The 23,419-nt window shown below is 33.4% G+C and overlaps 2 protein-coding genes across 2 annotated transcripts; both read left to right on the top strand.

The window, feature by feature from the left end:
* Window positions 1-9,355: 9,355 nt before the first annotated feature.
* Window positions 9,356-10,176, top strand: LOC132714622 (uncharacterized). The gene is made up of 3 exons (XM_060697514.1): window positions 9,356-9,645; window positions 9,709-9,737; window positions 10,040-10,176. The coding sequence occupies exons 1-3, from the start codon at window positions 9,393-9,395 to the stop codon at window positions 10,109-10,111; spliced, it is 354 nt and encodes a 117-aa protein (XP_060553497.1). The 5' UTR covers window positions 9,356-9,392; the 3' UTR covers window positions 10,112-10,176.
* Window positions 10,177-13,527: 3,351 nt separating this feature from the next.
* Window positions 13,528-14,659, top strand: LOC132714614 (uncharacterized). The gene is made up of 2 exons (XM_060697506.1): window positions 13,528-14,294; window positions 14,555-14,659. The coding sequence occupies exons 1-2, from the start codon at window positions 13,562-13,564 to the stop codon at window positions 14,572-14,574; spliced, it is 753 nt and encodes a 250-aa protein (XP_060553489.1). The 5' UTR covers window positions 13,528-13,561; the 3' UTR covers window positions 14,575-14,659.
* Window positions 14,660-23,419: the final 8,760 nt, after the last annotated feature.

Raw genomic sequence — 23,419 nt, 5'->3', positions numbered from 1 at the left:
AAGGTTTCCATAGGGATTAAAAGTACCGATTTAAGTAGCGTTCTCACCAGCATCCCGGCAAAGCCCAGGACCACCCCAGACGATCCGGGATGAAAATATTGTTGCAGTCTCAATAACCCCGGTAGCACTACGGCGATACCCAATTTCCATACTACCGGGATGAACTCCGGGCCATCCATGCAGAGTCCAGTTGAAACTACGGATAATGCAGATAGTAAGTGGACGACGGATGACCTAACACGATATTCAAACGCTGTTAAGTCTTCGACCAAAGAGATCATAAAAGCTGAGATCGATGCTAGCACAGCCCCGGATGATGTCGGCAGAGTCCCGGATGATCCCGGCAGAGGCCCAGTACGGTCAGATAGAGTGCCGACAATCACCGGTAGAGCCCCGACAGAGCCCTTGATCATCCCGGACGTTGCCGACAGAGTTACGGACGTACCCCGGTCGTTCCTGGATCACCCGACCGACCACCGGGACTCTAGCGGGATGCTTGTGAGGTTGTTAAAAAAGTTTAAAAAATGTACAAATGTATTTGAAAATAATTTGATTGTTGGATACAGTCTATCTCCCTTACTATTAAAAGGGGGAAAAATAAGTTAAACCGAGGTGCATTGTACTGGTGCTTTACACCGAGCACTTAAAAGAACCAGGGTTGCCTCTGGAACGGGGCGTCTTCTGTATCATGCACTATCCCCCCGAAAAATAATATACTAACAATCTTCAAGGGACGTTGGTCATATGGGCAACCGGTACCAACGATTAAAAAGTCAAATAAAATAAGTTATTATGCCCCCTTCGAAGAAGTGGGGGTATATTGCTTTGCCCATGTCGGTCGGTCGGTCGGTCGGTCCGTAGACCATGCCATTTCCGCTCAATAACTAGACAATGCTTTGGCTGATGGTCCTCATATTTGGTGTGGAGGTTGGTCATGACTAGTAGATTACCCCTATTGATTTTGGGGTCAGTAGGTCAAAGGTAAATGTCACAGTGACCTCACCATGAAAAGCTTGTTTTTAGAAGATATTTTGTGTGTAACATTGTCTCATTGACAACTACAGGGTTTACACAATTCATGGACCCATGGGTCATATTGGTTCTGCCCCATGGTAATGATATACATGTATTCCATAACAAATTGACTATGCATTTTTATACACATTTAAAAATATAATGTTATAATATTAAATTGGCTGTGTTTAGGGTGGCATACATGTTTTACAAACATATCTTGTTAACATCTGCATTGCGCTACTCTACACTTATAGCTATATTCAGTGTCGTCACTCGAACTCAACCTCCACTCAAACTCGGGAAAGGCTTCCTTAAGGACGAATTGAGGACGCCTTGGTCAAGGTGAACTCAAGTGTAGAATTGGTATTCATATTTGAAAGTCTTCCTCGACTTACCCGAGAAAGGTTTGAATAGCAAATCACCCTTAAAATCACTATTATAGGTGATCTGTTCAATAAAATATACAATAATTACATAATTCGTACTACTGATGCCCTTTGTTGGTACGAGATTGCAGATATATGGTACAGAAGACCGTAAGAAATGGCATCAGTACATTACCGAAGTTGCAACCAAGACATAACCAAGTGTAAACCAGTTAATGTATGTGTAAAAACAGTTTAAAGATGAAAATATTCATTGACAAGTTGTGATAATTTCAAAATAACGTTTGTCGAATGGAGAAGAAATGTTAAAAGTTTTTGTCAACAGATTAAAATAAATATTACACAGTATTCGAATAGTAACATTATAATTGCTATATGATGGTGTCATTTAAACATTTATATTATTATACCTCAATATATCCTTCAATGTAAAATTCCCATAGGGCTACAATGTGTTCTGATCGAATATCACCCTCCTAGAATATATTTCCCGGGGAATATTTCTTATATCACCTTGGAGCACAAAACTCTTACATAACTCATTCATAAAGCGAAAATGCCTTAGTACCCAATTAGCATAATATTATTTATTTCCTAGTCTGTCTGTATGTATGTCTCTTGTTTTTATCTATATACATTATACATTATTTTTGTGTATATCGAACATTTACAGATCAAAATAGCTATAATTGTGAAGTGATGATCTGTATTTTCTTTCAGGCAAAGACTGCTGACCTAAGGGTTTGTTTTTTTTCGGTATAATAAAATAAATAACACATGGCTGCCGGGTGATAGAGGATATTGCCAACCCTTGAACTGGCATATTACCCTCGGCTGCGCCTCGGTGTAATATACCAGTTCTCGTGTTGACAATATCCTCTATCACCCCGACAGTCATGTGTTAATTATATATTATCATAACGTTACTTCAATATATCCTTCAATGTAAAACTCCCATAGGCCTACAATGTGTTCTGATCGAATATCACCCTCCTAGAATATATTCCCCGGGGAATATTTCTTATATCACCCTGGGGCACATAACTCTTACATAACTCTGTATTCATAATAGCGATACTGCCTTAGTAACCAGTTAACATACTGCAAAAATACACATACTAATACAATTTAAATAGTTTATAAAAAATCTTTATTTAGCAAAGAATCCCACGTGGAAAGCGAAAAGTTCGTAGACACTTAGACACTCGGACGGACAATGGCAACGCTATATGGGGCACAAAAATATTGAAGAACACAAACAATGCTAAAACGTATTGCTTCGGTGAGTTAAGAAGGCACATGCTCCCCGCGCCCCATCCGGATCTGCAACTGGCCATGCACAATAATGTATGATACATTTTACGTCGGGGGTAAACCAGAGGGTAAAATCACGGGTTAGTTGGATAGACTGTTACAGTATCCAATATAATAAGTTACAAATTAGCATATGAAAAGTTGAGACATTTATCGTTAACCGATATGGACATTTATGAGCACCTAATTTGTTGCGACATTTTTCGTTAATTTTTGGACATTTATCGTTAAAGGAGTTTTGGACATTTATCGGCGATTGAGACATTTATCGTCAATTTTTGGACATTTATCGTCGTTTGGACATTTTTCGACGTTTGGACATATATCGGCGCTACAGATGGCTCTACAACGGAGCTCAACAATATTCACCGGCTAAATTGGATTTTCTCAGTCTAAAAATAGATTGAGACCATAATATTATATCTTAGACAGTTTATTACGCGTGATTATTAAAATATTAAGTGTTGCGTTTAGTTCTTTATGGTATATTTCTTGATTGAAATATCATAATTTTTACGATTATAGTTAAAAGTTACACCTCAATGATGAGTATAAACTTAAATTACTTCTGTATGCGCAGCGTTGCATAGTTGTTGCACGCCTTACACGTGCGTCTTTTTTCCGCCCTTCAACGACAAAAGTTGTACACTTTCTGTGGTTTTTCCTATTCATATAATAAAGCAAGAAAAGCATTGATGCAAAGCATCAAAGGGCGTCCAAGCAAGAAATGCAGCAAGTGAAATGAACTAGTAGACATATCTGATGACCAGATATTCGTATAAACTTTTCAATGGTTAATTGGTTTTAACAAGTATTGTATATCATTTATGAATGGGCGGACGAAAGACATTTTTCATCATGAACTTTGGTAGGCATGCTAGAGATTTGAATATTAAATGTTTTCTTTTTTTCCACAGGAACTTTAATTCTATCACTGTTAACGATAATATCAAAAATATACAGGTCTATAAGTAATAGTTATATAATATATACGAGGATTTCAGCGCATGGGGCGACAACATGGGTCAATCAAAGGAAATTAATCGAGACGAAACGTCGAAGTTAATTTCCATGATTGACCCTTTTGTCGCCCCATGCGCTGATACCAGCGGTAAAGTACGAGTATCTATTCTGTAACTGTTTTATCGCATGACCATCACGACTTTTTTCTTGGAGATTTACGCTCTCTCGTAATATTTGCTTTATTTAAACATACAAATATTTTAAGAATTACCCACAGAATAAACCGATTAGATGCTGTTGAAGGAACCAGAATTGAATAACCATTTGACGAGATAAGTTGATGCATTTTTTCTGAATGCCAAATATTAATCATCTTTCCAGCTCATTTTCAAAATATAAAATCTAGGAAATATTGTCGATAAGAGTCCCGGTGTATATTTCAGATATATCTTGTACGCGTTCAATTTTTATATATCTTAATAGGGACATTTACCAGGGCCATGGAAATGTCTTTTGATTTGGCTCTTGGAGTTTGTAATCAGTTTATAAAAGCTAGTTTAGTTGCAAACCTTCAAAGTGTTTGCTCTTTGCTAGGACACGCTTGTGACCTGTTTAAGCAATTCAAAAAACATAGAAAAATGTTTGAAATTTTGGTTTAAGAACTTCTGTTCATATGCTTAAGAAGTATTTCTTGCATCTTAAAACATTACACATTCTGTGGCTAAAGGAAACTTTACTTAAGGTCAATGTACAAAATATCGCGGTACAAGTTAAACGTATTTTTCTTTATTAAAGAGCCCATTTGTGTATAGTTCAATGCCTAATAACTGGTTACTTCTTGGTACATACACATTATTTCTGTTGATGTCACACGAAAACTTAATTAGAAACGATATAATAAAAAGGGAATAGTCAACAATATCGGAATATGTGTTTCAATTATTTATTATCATGATGTTTTTGGGTGTTTTTTTTTTGTTCTTTTTGTTTGCTTGTGTGTTGTTTTCTTCTTGCCCGCTTTCCAGAATGTCAATACTCACAATCACAGGCGCTTTGTAATATGTGCCAACTGTAAAAAGTTGTATTGTACTTCTTCAGAGTTGTGGTTAAGGTCATAGTCTTTGAGCCACTAGCCGCTCACCGCTGTTGGTTCGAATCGCGAGTTAAGGTCATAGTCTTTGAGCCACTTGCCGCTCACCGCTGTTGGTTTGAATCTCGACAGGAACTTTCGATATGAGGAAGCTATAGTGCTTGTTTACGGAACGACGGTGGTTCTACTTAGGTGCCCGTTCGTGCCTGAAATAATGCATGGAATGACATCAGAGGTCTTCCTCCACTAGTTAAGCTTGAACGTCGCCATATGACCTATACTCTGTCGATGTAACGTAAAACCCAAACAAACAAACAGAGAAATTCTTCACGGTTCTTGTATTTCTTGTTTCTTCGGGATCATTTACTGTTGAGGATTGAATATCCGATAAGTCGGTGTTAGGGGGTGTCAACGATGTTGCACTTTCCAGTTTCTCCAAAAAGAAACGGACTCAATTTAACCTTTTCTGCTATCTAAACATTTTTTTTGGAATTCACTTTCATAAATTTCGTATTGAATAAACAAGAATATGTTGCTCGTGTCTGAAGTATTCCATTACCATTACTAGTAATGCTGGAAAGTCGCAATGTGACCATCACAGTGCCAGGGTGACTTAGAAAAATCAAAAAAAAAAAATGGCCAATACTGTGAAAATGCAAGATTTCATTTGATACTGTAAATTAATTTTTACGTGGTCCACCTTGATAGTATTTTTTAATTGGGTTTATTCCATGCATACTCTACTTTTTTGTATACAAATTGTTTTTGATGAATTTGACTACGTCTGAATGAAAAAAAATTCCATTAAAAATAATGCAATACCGTTTTACCAAATTTAGATCATTTTACTATAAAAAATACCTGGTACAGGACATAAAAAAGTTTTGTCTGGTTGGTTAGCAATCTGGTTAGTAATGAACAGTTAGTTTAGTTTGCTAAGTTACTACGGTACGACATATTTCAAGGGTAGTGTACATATGTGATGCTTAAGTGCAGGCAATACGAATGCAGCAACTTTGTAAAGAATTCTAGTTTTTAAAACAAACTATGAAAGAGAAATTCCTCCACATCCATGTAAATTAATGTCATTCATCATTATCATTATCATCATCATCACCATCACCATCATCATCACCATCACCATCATCATCGTCATTATCATCATCATTGTTGTCGTCGTAATCACCATGATCACCATCTTTTTCTTCTACTTTTATTTTTTCTTCCAATAATCAAAATCATTTTCTTTTAACTGTTAAGTGTTTCCAATACAGTTGTTTTATGACCATAAACGTTGCTTAAAGTTGATTTCGAAATCGCATTTTATTTTAGGAGTTTTATTAACTATCCAATGTTTTTATGTACTGTTTTTATAAGACAATCTCATTTTATTTCTTATGCAGTTATTTGTCTTACTGCACATACCATTAAAGTTTTAATTTTATAACTTTTTAATTGTCATTAACTTTATAAAAGATTATGGCACACACTTCATTTGTATTCTTAAAACGTCCCTTAACGTCTTATATAAGGCAGCTGGAGTACCGAGTCGGGACAACAATTTTGTAGACAAAACGGGCGTTGAGAAGGTATGTTTCAGATTTTTATTTTGGAACAATAAATTCCATTATTTTTTACTACTTATTGTATTTCTCTGAGAAAATATTTTCTGGTATACACAATAGATTTGATCATTATTACTAATATTTATTTTTTTTTGAAAAAAAAAGATATATTTTTAATTTTGATTTGTATATAATACTTTACAAGGATACCAAAAGAGAATATATAATAACTCAAAGTTATCATTATAATACGAGTGATCTTTAACAAACAGAATGTAAGTTTTGACGCTAAACCTATTAACTTATTAAGAATAAATATGACGCAGTGGAAATATGGTGATAAATCTTGCAAAATCAGTTATTAATCAAATAATTACTTGAATCCTGAATCTTTTTACTTTTCTTAAAATCTTACTACTTTTTTTCGCTAGTTTGGTTTTTCTTGAAATATTTTGGCGCATCTGGAGGCATGCAACATTAAAATCTCTTAAATTTTAAATAGACTGTTGAGAGCTTGGCAAATCCAAAACAGAAATACATAAATTCAGCAAGTTATTGGTAAATGTGCTGAAACACTTTATTATATCTTTTAAATTCTGATACAAAAGTATATCGTCAAATTTGCTCGGATTGTTTTTTTTATAAGAAATATGTCCCTAACTAACGTAACCCAATTTATTTGTGCAATTTTATGCAATTTATTCGTCAAATTATAATAATGCAGTTGAATGTTGATCTTTCTATCATGATATAATATTTATTGATTTATTTTCAATCATTATTGGAAATGCCAGAGACAATTCTGAGGAGCAAAGATGTCTCAAAAAAGAATTGATTCGTTTCTTAAATTATCACGGCATTGAAACATACTAAATATATGTAAAATGCGGTTCTTGACATCCACTGAAAAACTGTTATAAAAATTTTTGTACACTTTGTCATTTAAAAATGATAAACAAAAATGTATAAAAACTATAACCGGGGTATTGATTGTAACTTTTTTTTTACTTGCATGTAATTTGCCTGCAAAAATACTACTTGACTATAATTATACCAATTGCCAAGAGAGCTAAAGATGCAAAATATCATTTATGTATGTAGCAAATATTTATGTTTTCGAAAACTGTAACAAGATAAATAAAAAACAACAGATTGTTGAGAAATAAAAATAACAGCATTTATGAGGCATAATGGGCTTATGATTGTCAGATAACTTGCTAAAACTATTTTTTTCATTCGAGAATTTTGAATGGAATTATTCGTTCCTGAATCAACCTACAACAGATGACTAAGTTTGGCTATGCGACCAGTGCAGAACATGACCAGCCAGCAGTCGTCCGTCCATCTGGCCATGAGCGGCAGTCAATCTATAATTTGTATTTCCATTTTGTAACTTTTTACCAATAGCTATGAAGTCAGTTCATTTAATTTACTAATAGCATGACAAGTGTTAAGACCCCTGACTGGCAAAATATTTTGCTATTTTACGACACATAACTGCATGTCCAGTGCTACCAATTTCAGTTTTAAAACATCTAAATATAATATCAATCCATTATTGACATATATTAAACACATGACTGGCATTTCTAAAGAACTACACAAAAATACGGATTTCTGAGGTGCAATGAACCTTTAATGTTGCTCTGGTAATTCGTCACATAATTATCAAATAGAAGTAAGAACAATGTTCTACAAATTAAAAAAATCTAAATATATGTTTAATGTGTGTTTGACTTAAAGATTTTATTTTATGTTTCCCTCACAATATTATGTAACTTAAGTATGTCTTTTTCAAAAACAATGCTATAAGACTAATTATGATAGAAAGTTAAAAACAGTCTGCACTACTTCATGGAAATGAAAGGGAATATGTGAAAAAACACTGGTGTGCTATTATAGTACCAAGGTCTAAAACTGTGAATTAAACATCTTTAAGAAACTGATCAAATACAAAACAAAAGACCAAGTTTTCATCCGAGCATTTCTTGGGCTTGGTCTTTTAATTCAATTATATCTATAAAGTATTAAAATTAATCATTTAATGCTTTAATTCCAAAAGTTAGTCAATGCAACATAATAACAAGAAGATTCAACTTGATTTTGTTTAAATTGCCTGTCAAATTGATTATATTCATGTTGATCTAATAAAAAAATAAGATTGAAGAAATAGAAGATATTGGGTGCGTTCGGAGTAAAACCATTGGTGACAGTTGGTAGGTTTACTTACCATCGGCATACCAATGGTTCCAATGTTTACTGTCTACAATTTGCCATTGGTAGACAGACTAGTGCTATGGTAGTGTTGGCGAGTTTTGCTTATGGCGTAATTCAAAATGGCGGTCCTGATCTGATTTTCATTGTTGTTTAAACGTAATTGATCTAATTGATCATATTACTCTTAAATTATATTGCAAATTTACAAAATACAATGTATAAAAAGTGCAAAAATGTAAATAAACAAAGTTATTTTTGGATAAAAGTTATTAATAAAAATACAAATTAAAATTATAACTGGCCAAAACTAACGACCAAATTCCAAGTTCATGATCAAGATCAGTCTGTTGGTATGCCATTGGTGCCATTGGTTCAGCTTTGTTACCAATGTTTATTATATTGCCAATGACACAAAAAGTATGATAAAAATCCGTTCAAAGTAAATTGTCAACAAGTGACATCAACCGTAATCAGTGTTACCAATAGTAACAGGGTATTGGTACATGTACCACTATGCACCCATGCTCTCTATAAATTCTTGAAAATCCATTGAATTCATTGTCAAAATCTATGTTTTTGATTACTTTTCAACGTATGACTGTGACGCCTAACTTTATTTTCCACTTAGCACCAAGATGAAGACACTTCTGGTTCTCTGCCTATTGATAGCAGTCTGTTGTGCCTTCTTTGAAAGGCATCATGGTCACGGCTGGTACAGGGGATCGGGAGGTTACGGTGGATACGGAGGATACGGAGGTTATGGCGGCTATGGTGGTTTTGGCGGTTACGGAGGTTATGGAGGTGTCGGTGGATACGGAGGTTACAGTGGATACGGAGGTTATGGCGGATACGGAGGTGATGGAGGTGTCGGTGGATACGGAGGTTACGGTAGATACGGAGGTTACGGTGGATACGGAGGAGGATTTGGTGGCTACGGAGGATATTCCAGATACCACAAAAAGTCTTGCAAATGGTGCCACTGGGGAAATAGGGGAGGATATGGTGGCAGTTATGGTGCAGGGTATGGTGGTGGTTACGGAAGTTATGGCGGTGGTTATGGAGGTTATGGCGGCGGTTATGGAGGGTATGGCGGCGGTTTTGGAGGTTATGGCGGTTACGGTGGTTATGGCGGTGGTTATGGAGGGTATGGCAGCGGTTATGGTGCCGGTTTTGGTGGTTACAGATGTGAGTATGGTCATTTATTACGTATTCAATATATGCAATCTTACATTGAGATAAATGCAAAGTAATTCTTACGGCATGTTTTATATTGCAGAATCTAAAATTGTCAGTCACCAGACGGTGTGAATCAAGAATTTATAATAGTCATCTTGGAATACCTTGCTGGTTTTTTTTTTTTTTTTTTTTTTTTTTGGGGGGGGGGGTGTGACCCTATTAACCTATATTTCCACATTATCCATATCCTTTTTAACATCTGATATCTTTGTTTTAATACTGTTAATAATCTATTTTTTTCTAATTTCAAGATGGACACAAATGGCCCAAAAAGGGATAACATGGACACCACGATACTTCACAGCAATTTCCAAGGACCTTAAATAACAAGCAAAATGCATGAATACTTGAATATAAGTTGCAAATAAACAGCCGTTAAAACTTAAAACTTCTTACTTCGTTTTTTTTTTTTTTTGTTAGAAATGCATGCTAACCATTAAATTGTTATGGATTTATACAGCTTTTCATTTTGGTTAGTCTTTGCTTTGTTATTAAATGAAAAAAAGAACAGCCTCTTTTAAGTCGAAGAAATGTTCATGTTTACAATGTATACAAACTATATATATTTAGGTAAATAATAAATTAGTTGTATAGTCGTCTCGTTTAATACTGAAAATACGAAGTCATTCTCTTTTAAATAGACTGTAGATCTATAAATAGTCTGTCTGTAGATCTATAAATAGTCAGTAAATATACCGGAAGTCACGTTGAAATTAAATTATCTACGGCCGAATATGCAAAAAAACAATAAAAAAAAACGTATGCTGCATAGTGTAGCGTTACCCCGGAAGTACAGCTATTTCTTCTTTGGTCCGTTATTATTTGTTTAAAAAGGCAATTTCGTTAAAGCAAAAACACTTAACGCTTAGACAAATTGAAAGAAGCGAAGAGGAACAAAAATAAAAAGAAGAAGTAAAAACAACAAAAATAACACCAAATTACGTTTACACAATGTAACATTTTTAAGGTTTTAAAGTTAAAGCGGAAATGACGTAATACAAGCATCAATGTTTTCATAGACGGTAATAATAATTATTGCACGATATATCATTTTTTTTTAGTATATTGCATCTCTCTCAATAGTTCACTTGCACCAGAAATAATGATGTGATTCTTCGTCACACATCAGGTACAATGTATATCAAAAATCTACACAAAACAAATTATCGAGTATGAAAGAAATAAAAAAAAAACTGTTTTTGTTACATAATAAATTGTGTCAATTAAACATCAAAACAAGTGGTGATGAATGATCGTGCATTATAATACATTATCTTTATTGTATACAGTGCATTGTATAATATTAGTGGTAAGTGGTAAGTATTAAATCACCTCTTTGAATTAAACGCAGTATTTCGAAATCACAAACATTTTAATCTGGAAAAAAGGTTTCGCTCAAATTTTTTTGCCACTGTCTGACATGATAACCATAAATCAAACTGTTTATGCTCTTCTTAATATCCTTAATTCTACAAAAGGCCCATTATGATCAAGAAATGCATTTATTCTTATTTCTGAAAAGCTTTTCATTTTTGGTGTACTTTTATAGTTTCTTAAATGTTACTTATCGGCCGATTCCCTTAACCATCTTTTTCATCTGTTGTTATTTGGCAATAAGTACATTTCTAATGATTTAGTTTTTTGTATGGAAGTCAAAATACCGCTTTGTTAACATTTTGCTACTTTCATGACATATTTTTTCACTTTAGCGCTTTTTTCTACAGGCACCGAGCCTCTAACATGCCCTGAAGCTAGTAAATGCATGTTTGCCATTTCTAAAAAGAAAATATTTTATTTGTTTTTGATGCAAAATGTGCCTTTAAATTAATATTTCATTATTAAAGCAAATATTCTTTTAGCATGATCATTATCCACAAAAGTTAAGTTATTTAGTATTAAAGGCATATTGTCGCGGCGAAGAAAGTAGCGCTGAACGTGGAACCATTTGTCATAAAAGGAGCAAAATGTCAAGAATTTATGAATTTTACTTCCATACAAATATTACTAAATCACTATTATATCTGTACTTATTGCTAAAGAGTATAAAAAAAAAACAAAAGATGATTTAGCTTATTGGCCAATAAGCAACTATTTGTAAATTTTAACATGACACACATGCACGCACGCGCACTCGCACGCACATACACAAGCTTTTGGGGAAAAAAGAAGAAGGAAAGTAAAGAAATCAAATTTTGTTAGGACAACAACAACATTTTATTTGCATAAATGTTATAGCAACATTGTAGCCATATAGTTAACATAAAACAATGTAAACAGATGTACACGTTCAAGTACAAATGTACAAGAAAGTACAAAAAGGATAGCATGGACGCATAAAGATGAATGTAAATTCTGTGTCTATTGCAAGATGCAAAATAAACATTTTTGCTTTGACCAATTAATTCTTAAGGTGACATTGTTGATAATAAATTGTCATTTTTTAGGACATAATGGGAGTTTAACATCAAATCATACTCTTCTTCAGATTCAAGGAAATTTGTTAATAAATAAGTATAAATTAGCATGTACATGTATATATGCACATAATTATTTTTCTGTTTTGTTATCGTTGCTTTTGTTTGTATTTCTGTTTTGTTGTTGTTGTTGTTGTTGTTGTTGTTTGTATTTTGCCGTACCTCTGAAAACTAGTCTTGAATCATTCAATTTCAGTCCGCTTACAGACACGTTGTCATGCCTGTTTTTTGTTAATTTGTTTGTTTATGTTGCACGTCTGAAAACTAGTCTTTAATCAATTAATGCAATTTCAGTTCGCCTACAAATACTTTGTCATGTTGTGCTTACAAGTCATTTGAATTTATTGTACTTTTGCATTTGGTAAATACAAATTAATCATGGTTTAACGTTTAATAATGTTTTTGTTTAAAATGTATTACAAATAATCTTTAAATTAAAAAAACATAAAGGAAAAACACAAAAACACAAGAAAGACTTGACTGAAAGCTTATCAATAACAATACATAAAAAATAAACAAAAATTTGGCGTTTACGTCATAAAATTTTGTATGCATTGGAACCGCATTTATAAACATCAAACAAATTTGAACTATCATGCTGCATTTTACCTGTTTTTGTTGGTGTTTTGTTGTTGCTTTATTATATTTTATATAAAAAAAGATAATTATGTTGTGACGATTAAATATATAAAGAACATTACTTTGATAAAAAGATTTCGGCAAAACGGTATAAATACAACGAATTAACGCTTCGGTTTGGCATTTGAAGCCTATTACGGGTAAGTGTAGTTAAAGCTTTTTAAAAAAAATTATGATCCAATTTGCAAAGGTAAACGCTTGCTTAACATTGTGGTTTTATATTTTATCTCATAGTTATATTTCGGAGATAAATTTCTTTAAAAAATGCTATAGGTATACCTATTTCAAGTTTTGTTTCAGTAATTCGTGCATGTAAAAGTGGAAAATTATAAGTAAAAAAGAACGTGCTTTTATGTCTAATAATTATTCAATGATCATTTTTTTTAAAAATGTTACTTTAATTTATTTTCAAATAAGCAATGAATGCAATTCCAAATCGGATAACGATATGTCTGATTTTAATTTTCACAAGCATGTTTAACGAAAAAAAAAATGTTTGAAATCCAATATGATTTATTGCATATAATTTAAAGATGCTCTCTGTAAAATGATAAGAAAACATTTAATATAAGCTTTCATAGGAAACGTAAAAATGATATAGCTCTAATCACTTAATATTTACAATTGGTTGACAATGATTTTTTATCTTTCCAGATAAAAATGCAATTACAAATTCTTTTTGTACTGCTGTGCGCCATAAGTTGTGCAAGTGCACATATTTTACATCATGGTCACGGACATTATAACCCAGGGCTCTACAGGCGGCGCTTTTTCAGCAGGTACTTGTACAACCCCTATATAAGCTATACTGGCGGCCTTGGTATTGGCGGAGGATTGGGCTTTGCTGGTACTGGCGACGATATGTATTCCGGGATTGGCGGTAGTGGGTCGTTTATTGGCGGTGGCAGTCCCTTTCACAGTGGTTATTTAGGAGGCGGCGGTAGTGGATCGTACATTGGCGGTGGCAGTCCATTTTACAACGGTTATTCCGGAGGCGGCGGAAGTGGATCGTATATCGGCGGTGGCAGTCCCTTTTACAGCGGTTATTCGATAGGCAGTGGAAGTGGATCGTATATCGGCGGTGGCAGTCCCTTTTACAGCGGTTATTCCATAGGCGGTGGAAGTGGATCGTACATTGGCGGTGGCAGTCCGTTTTACAGTGGTTATTTAGGCGGTAGTGATAGTGGATCGTATATCGGCGGTGGCAGTCCCTTTTACAGCGGTTATTCCATAGGTGGCGGTAGTGGATCGTACATGGGAGGTGCTGGAGGTATTGGCAGCTTTGGGGGCGATGATGGCTTATATGATGGCTTTCGTGGTGGATACAGCAATCATCTTTTTAATGGAATTGGCATTGGGCATGGCCGAGGATATTACAGAAGACATCGTAAATGTAATTAATATTAAATATTTATAAATATGAGTTGATAATTTGTAACATAACATTTATTCTTGAAATTATTTATTTTATTCGTTCAGACGATAATAGGGAAAGAAATATTTCTTTACTCAGCAGCATAACTGTCATTTGATCAATATAGCACACATTTTTTAAAGATAAACCTATAAAACATGTGTTAATGAAAATACTGTATGACAATTTTTCCCCTTTACATTTACAAGTTCATTTCAAGCTACGTTTTCTTTTTTCAGATTTTCCAAAGAAAGGGTAAAGTTTGAACAGCTAAAATATTGCAGTGTGGAAGCTTACCATTGTAAATTTGACTTTGTTGTTTAGAAATAAATACAACCAATCAATCTAGCATTTGTTTTAATATATGAATGAGCCGTGTCACGACAAAACCAACATAATGGGTTTGCGACCAGCATGGATCCAGACCAGCCTGCGCATCCGCGCAGTCTGATCAGGATCCATGCTGTTCGCTTACAAACTCTATAACAAGTAAAGAAACTGATAGCGAACAGCATGGATCCTGATCAGACTGCGCGGATGCGCAGGCTGGTCTGGATCCATGCTGGTCGCAAAGCCATTATGTTGGTTTTGTCGTGACGCGGCTCAAATGTTTCAATACCATTTCCATTCTCAAGGGAGCTGTAATGTTCCAAAATTTCCTTTTTATTTGATAAAATTACCTTTAGCAAGCAATACTATTTCGAGCACACAAGTAATAGCTCTTTAAAAATGGAAAAGAGAAAAATGTCAAAAGGCATTCTATTAAAATATGCTTGCTTAAAAGACTTTGGGGAAAAAAAGAATACATTTTTATATCACAGAGTTGAATGTTTTCCAATTTGTTAACCAAGTTTCAGTCGCAAATTTATCAAATTTGTTCATTTATACAAGAATATGACTTATGTCCCCACAAGGAAGCCTCATATGCAATGACGAGTCATACAATTAAATCATACAATTAAATCATACAATTAAATCATACAATTGAGTAGAAACGCTATAAGGAACCCCGCCAACTACCTTTCGCTTGGGTATCAGTAAACCCAACGCACGACTTGCGCTTTGTGCCACCATCCTTGCTGGAACATTAAAATCGTTATCTTCATGCAAAACGATTCGCAAATATTTGTATTTATGAACATAGCTCAAAGTATCATGTCCACATTAATTTTAAAGACTGATCTTGAGAACTAAAGGGACTGTGTTTAAAATGAACAACTCCGAGTAGAATATTTGTTCCAAGCAAATCTCAATATAACAAAATGAATAAATGTGAATTTGTCTGAGACTGCTATTTAGAAATGTATTGGTTTTATTTCAAATAAGATTAAGTTTTTTGAAATCTGTCCATTCCCTTTGGGGTCTGTTTTTACTATTCCGTTGTAGCTAGTCCTTTCTCTCTAACTAGCGGACAAATTAAATCTGTCCATATACAATCACAGGCACAACATAGTACTAGGGTTTTCAGATGAAAATTGTCTTCGAACAATACATTAACACTAATGGTTCGATTATACCCGAGAGAAATAATTAGAAATGATATAAATCACACGACTTATAAGATATTATTTAATTAGTCTGCCTAGCTTTTGTCACATGACAGAACGATAATAACATTGTATTTGTAAAGGAACACTTAACGTCAAAAGGTAATATTATATGTCATTTAATCATCCTGCGCTTTATAACTTTCTAATGTCAGTCATCAATTTTGCAGAATAATATCAATATCACTGTCACGAATGGAATATAAAAAAGTTTCCTGGTAAAAAATGAGAGCAAAGATAAGGACAAGAGGACAAGGCAAGGCGATGTTTACAGAACGCAGCCCCAAAATTAAACCCATCCCCCAAAGCAAACCCAACACATCGGTAATGCACCTAGAAGGGCACCGAAAAAGCAGTTTGCACACAATCTGACTATCAAATTGAGGCTGATAAGTGGCTTGTAAGACAGGACTACATTCCATTACTACATTATCAAGTCACGCATAACCTCTAAACCTTGTCATCCGCCACTTTTCATATCTCCTCCGTAAATAGTCATAAACATCTTGGTCTTTACTTTTCAGATGATTTCTCTTAGCATGTACATATTATTTCTACCAAAGAGAAGGCTTAGAAAAGAATTCATATCACGAGAAGACATAGATAACACGGATCCGTATAGTTAAAGGAAACACGCGTTTGTGCAATATTCGTCCGCGTATATGCACTTTACTTGCAGTTTTTATGATGGTATAAGCAGTTTTCATCCGCGTAAGAGCAAGCGTTGGCACTTTTATTTTTCCGAGTATGTGCAATATTTAACTCCAGTATTAATCCGCGTTTATGAGGTATTCATCAGCAGTATGAGCAGTTCTTAACTGTGTTGTGCAGCATTCAGCCGTGGCTGTGTAGCCTTCATCCGCTTACGTGCAAACACAACTGAATATAGTCATGGTTATTGTCGAATCAAATTGTTGCCCAGGTACATCTTCTTCAGGTCATATTAGGCAAAGGAGAAAACTCATAATGTACGCAGCGTTGAAAATGATCTGGTTTTGTTCAATTGAGCAATTCGAGCAATCTACCCTGTACGCCCACTAGCACCGGTTAAAATAGAACTAACCCAACATAGAAAATGGCGTTTAAATCAGAAATGAAGCACACAAATATTAATTTTCAGAAATATTACAAAGTTTATAGAAAACTTTGATGCCATTGTTCTGGCCTACTTTATAGAATGAATGCATTTATCCGTCGTGTTTTTGTTGTATTTTTTTTTCATAATTGTTGTTTTTTTTGTTTTGTTTTTTGCTTTCTAATTAAATCGTTCTGATATGAAAAGACTGGCATAATTATTGGACTCATTACAGGATGTTAATTTGTGTTAAAAATCATGTCAAAAATAACAATGCGTATTTGTGAAGGATAAGTTAGAGTGACACTGCGTTTAATTAGACAACATTAACAATTTAAATAACCCACATCTAAAATAGCAGCATCTTTTTAAAGGCTGAAAATACTTATGTCTATCAAGAGAAACTCAGGTATATTTAAAAAAAAAACTTGAATATTAATTTAATATTTGTGATAATTTTTTTTAAGGATTGATTAAAATGACGGTTAGTAATTATTTTTGAAAGCACCTGACGAATGAATGTGATTTATTATGACACTTAATTAGGTAAATACTATAAAAAGAGGAGTTTGAATCGTGTGGCAAGTCGACCTGAAATTACCGGTAAGTGAGATGTTGTTGTTTTTATCTTTTGCTAATTTTTCTGTTTCAATTGCCCAAGCTGATATATGTAAGAAATTCATATTTCATGTTGTTAGGCTTTTTTATATCTCAGTGGAGTACCTTTAAACTAAAGCTGATTTTTGATAAAATGCTTGTGAAAAAGTTATATCCGACGAGTGTTCAAAACTTACGTGGACACTACGTAGGCAAGTAATAAAAACACTGGCTATACCTGAATGTTTGTTAGTATTTCTATGTTAAGACATGTTTTTTTGCACATTATTACAATTAATATCTTAATATCTTATATATTAATTATATTAACAAAACATTCATATATATCTGTGTTGGTTGCGCCGTAAAACCGAATAAACAAAATACATTCCTATATATATAATTTACAGACACAATGAAGCTTCTACTTTTGTTTGCGCTCGTCTGTATCGCCGGCTGTGCCCTAGGACATCCCGGTCTTTATTACGGTGGCTACAGAAGGGGCGGATATCTAGGACGTGGATGGGGTAGGAGATACTACAACGATGATTTCTACAACAATAACGGTTACAACGACTTCTACAATAATGGATATAACGACGATGGCTTTTACCCAAGATATGGACACAGATGTAAGCATTTATTCCTTTATAATTTGAGCAGCGTCACGACAAAACCAACATAATGGGTTTGCGACCAGCATAGTATCCAGACCCGCCTGCGCATCCGCACAGTCTGATCAGGATCCATGCTGTTTGCTATCAGTTTCTCTACTTGTATACATAATAGAGTTGGTAAGCGAACAGCATGGATCCTGATCAGACTGCGCGGATGCGCAGGCTGGTCTGGATCCATGCTGGTCGCAAACGCATTATGTTGGTTTTGTCGTGACGCAGCTCATTTAAATCATCAAGTTAATGGGAATTTTTACAGCAGTCTTTATAAGCGGATTGTTTTTTTTTATCACATTAGGTTCTTTTACAGAAATATAACACTTTTTTCCAGATATTGAAACCAGTTTATAGTTTATTAACTTGAATTATTTAAGCGCAGTTCTGTTATCATTATTTCAATATGTTAGTTAATATTGATATCGTATTATGTGATATACATGTACCATGAATAACGTTTATTTTATAACCTGGTTAAAGTATTTGTTATACAACATTGACAACGTATATGTTTTGTAACATTGATTACGTATATGTTTTATAACATAAATAACAAACAATGTATAAGTTATATTATTAGTTATAAAGATTGCAAACAACCGTTGATATACGGCCAAATAACCTGTAACGAATTTATAATATAGCAAGCATCATTTTTTTGGCTAGAAAAGTGAGATTTCTTAATAAATTGACAGCTGTAATGATACTGCACGTTTGTAACATCGCTTTTCATTGGATAATCTTGACGTTTATAAAGTTTTATATACACGGCTGCTGTTGATTGATGAAGAAATCTTAATTTTTTCTCTAAAAAATGATGCTTGCTGTATTATAAATTCGTTATAAAGATTGTTGACAGGTTATATAGCAGTATATAAACGGCTGTTTGCAATATAACTCTCGCCTAGCGGTTAGGGTTATATTTACAAATAGCCGTTTATATAGGGCCATATAACCTGTCAACGATCTTTATAACTAATAATATAAACGTCAAGATTATCCAATGAAAAGTGACGTTACAAATGTGCAGTATTATATAACATGGATAACGTATATGTTATAATAATCATGAATTATGTACATGTTATGTCAAAAGGAAACCGTACAAACCCTTGTTTGTGAAATTCAAATTTTCAATGATAGCTAAAGCTTCATATCTTTCCAAATAACATTAGTACATAGTACATTAGTACATAGTACATGCACTACTAAATTAGTACATATTAAGTACATTCATTGGTACATTTTTGCTATCAATATGACTTTGAGCATGCTCAACTGCCCCATTATTTTTAATGACTGCATCAATTCATTTTGTTCTATTAAATCAATCAAAAATAACAACAAAAAAAAGATTACTATATGGATGATAGAATTTCTATGCTTGCAAATCCAACTACATTGTATTTACTGAGACAGGAAGAAATTGATGTTGTTATTTAATTAACGATTGACTTTTGTAATATTTATTACTTTTCACTTTTCACTTACATATATATACACAGCTCAATTTCATAGCTTAAATGAATAAGGTTTGTTCTGTTCTTGGAAATCTCAAAAGCCGTTTCCTACTCCATTGTGTTATGTGATTCTATGTATATGTGCATTAATGTATGTCACAAGTTTGCTTATGTTTCCCGCTATCTTGGGACTTTTGCATATATCGAAAATAAATCTTTCTTTTTTTCATTACAGATTACTAAAAGTGACAAATTTATCGTCTGCAAGAAGTTAATCACTTTATCAACTGCGACACACACCAAAAGCACAATTGAAGCCTGAATGGCGAGAAAAGGAAACAAACATATTTCTGTATATCTTTGTTATCGAATGTTTGTTGTGATGAAAAAACATTTCTGTATAGTATAATAATATCACTTATAACAGACTAATAAAGAACCAAATCATTATTTTAACACTTACTGTTATTTATTATATTAATGTAATATTGCAACTTTAAATCAAACATAATTTTAAGAAGACAAGAAGTAGTTATTTAAATCAAATTAGCATTTTTATAACCTAAAACATTCGTTACGCGATAACTCTTGTAACGCAGTACGTTGATTTTGGTAACGCATGAAAGGTAATAATAGCACAAGACATACCAGTTCTTTGAATCAAATTATCGGGAATTGGTTCAAGAATGTTAACTAAGTAACAGCAAGTATGTTTACAATATTTATTTCCTAATTTGACGATATTCTGAGGCGAAAGTGCAAAGCCATATTAATTCTTCGAAGCAAATTTCTCTGAAATTGGTTCAATAATGAAATTGGTTCAAGAATAAAAGTAAGTTTGTTTAGAATATTCATTTCATAATATAACGATATTCCTTCAAACTAAAGATAGCTAGTTAACGAAAATCATGTTTAACTTCTATCATTTCATACCTGGTCAGTGGATATTGGTAATATATGATCAAATAAACAGAATAATGCCGATATAGGGGATGTTTTACAAAAGCGATGGAAATTTATTGCCAATACTCTGTTGGGCATAATGATATTTTAATTTAACTAATATTTACACTGGCTAAAAAAGAGACCTCTTAAGATCCCCAAGTATAAACATGAACAGGAACATTAATTAACACAAGAAAAGGTCGACAGCCCCAAACCGCTGCAAATTATATTCAAGATTACGGAGTCGTACACGAGTCATGGTGAGCTGCGTGCTAATTTTCATTTGGAAATCGTATTGGAACACCACACTAAAAACCTTATTCCGGTATATACCGGATAAGGCGCTTGAATGATTAAATGCTAAAATATCAATTTTTTACCCGTCCAAATTCACTTTTAGACAACTAATTCCTTTCTTTTAACCGATATATAAGACAACTAACGCATTTCTTCAAACCGATTTATAAACGATTATGAATGAAAAATGTAAGATTCGCTTAAAAAAGTGATATTTGTCAATTTTGTGATCATGATTTCTACAAGGTACTGTTCCAACACTGTAATGAGTTAAATCCTTAGAAATAATATGAATTTTAGCAGTTTTCCTAACTATTAAGCTTAAATTAAGATGTGAACAATTATATCTAAGTTCCTATATTTAACAGCAGCATTACAAGATTTTTATACAAAGCATCTCTTATTCACTGAAAGTGGGCTAAACTTGAATAAAATATAACTTCTAGTGCAATTATTAAATAAACACAAATTATGCAAAGCGTTCATCAAAATCTAGAAATGGAAGATAGCTTAAGAGCATTAAAAAATGTGAAAATTGCATACTCGGTTTGACTGAGTCTATTCATGAGAGATAATTGCCATTGCAAAATATCTCAAGCCACCTTGCACCGGCTTAAACAGTAGTTAACCTTCGTAACAATGAATAATTAGAATCAAGGATCCAGAAAAAAAAATAACACCACTGCAGTAAAGTACGGGTCCGCCTTAAAACCACTGTACAGGGCCCCTTCCATACCTTGTCACATCTGACAATAAAGGTTTGAACAATTGGAAATCACTCGAGAGGATAAAAATGAAAATTGCAGACTCTGTTCATCTGCAAATCATGCACTTTTAAACAGTTTCAAAAATGCTTATAATTTCACTTCAGATACAAACAGTAATTTTTCAAGATCAAAGACTTAAAACTTCAGAAATAAATATATAATATTAAGAAGAACAGAGGGGATAAGGTACAATAGAATTTAGATGAACTTTAATGACGTTACATTTGAGTATCTCTTAAATTACCCGGTGAAGAAACATGCGCACTAGTTGTACGACCTCTTAAAAGCCTCAGAAATAAACTAATCTTTCTGTACAAAATGCAAATATTTAGATTATAATGTTCTAATATTGGTTTAAAAACGGATAAGGTACTTATCACATGAAGAAAATTGCGCTGGATAGGAAATAATTTACAGTGTTACAGTAAAAAACGTAGGAATATGTGAATAAAGTGGTACTTTAACTTCCATACAAACATATATAATCAAAGAAACTGAACTAATTACCAAAAAAAAAATGCAAAAGATCAGTCAGCTGTATGGCCATGAGTAACACAAGTCGAGCATATTTCAGCAAGACATGGTGCCAAGAAAAAGTCATCACCATCTTGGCAATAGATATTCCTGCGTCAAGATTGTTACACCTTTCAATAGCAGCCTCTCTTTGCAATTTAATGACAAACCTCCTAAAACATGTTAAATGCAGAAAATACTGCTTTCATTCATTATTAATTTATATTTATAATCTATTTCTAAGTTCTATTAATATCATTTGATGAGATTGTATTTTATTATTAAAATGACAGTTGACCGATTGTTTTCCAGCACACTGAGTATCGTAGAAATATGCCAAGCTGAACGATTTTATTTCGTATGATTCTCATAACAATGACGGTTAATTAGACTTCTAAAACAATGATGCTGTCATACTTAGTGATATGTGGAAAATATAAAATAATGGACGTCTGTCGCATGTAAAAATTACATTTCAGCTTCTCTTCAATCTTTTTTTTCCAGGTATTTTGTTAGTGAAACATCTGACGGCTTAAATTTTAGTCAGTCAACAAGATAGTGTTGAACGAAAGAATGCAATTCAATGCACGTTTTTCACTTTCAGTGCTTTGGAAGTAACAATGATAAAACAAATATTCATCTTATTTTAAACATTTGATTTATTTTTCCACGTAGTTATATGCCGTTTTCAAACATGCTTCGATTTAGGAGAAAGCGTCGGTTTTAAACATGTTTCAAAACATTTTCCCTTTCAAATTTTGTTTTGAAAATCTGACAAGACAATTTTATGAAAATTGCAGACATGGTTTTATTAAGTCGGTTCATGTGAGACAATATAAAAGTGCAACATCTCTCATGCCCCTTAGCACCGACTTAAGCGGTATCTAAATTTCAACATTAAATGTTCTTAAACCAATGATCAAGAAGGACCAAACATATTATAACAACACTGAAGTGAAGAACATGGCTACTTTTTACGGCTTCCACACATAACTTTACACCTGTTGTTTTGAATTAGAAAAAAAAATCTAGAAAAGGAGAAATATAAAAATTTGGGAAATGATTGATCCCTCGGAACCAATAAAAACAACGAACTTGTCCTAAAAGGACCATTGTTGATTAAAGGGCAACTGATATTTAAGTACTTTATTAATTAATCAGCGATTAAAAAGTGTCTACCATGGTCAGATTGCATTCAAATGCATTTATTATAAGCGGCGCGAAGAGGGGGG

This window comes from Ruditapes philippinarum, unplaced genomic scaffold (assembly GCF_026571515.1).
Source record: "Ruditapes philippinarum isolate M1 unplaced genomic scaffold, ASM2657151v2 ctg888_1_1_1_1, whole genome shotgun sequence".
Lineage (NCBI taxonomy): Eukaryota > Metazoa > Mollusca > Bivalvia > Venerida > Veneridae > Ruditapes > Ruditapes philippinarum.
The sequence above is the reverse complement of the archived record's forward strand: the minus strand, read 5'-3'. Positions and strand labels throughout refer to the sequence as shown.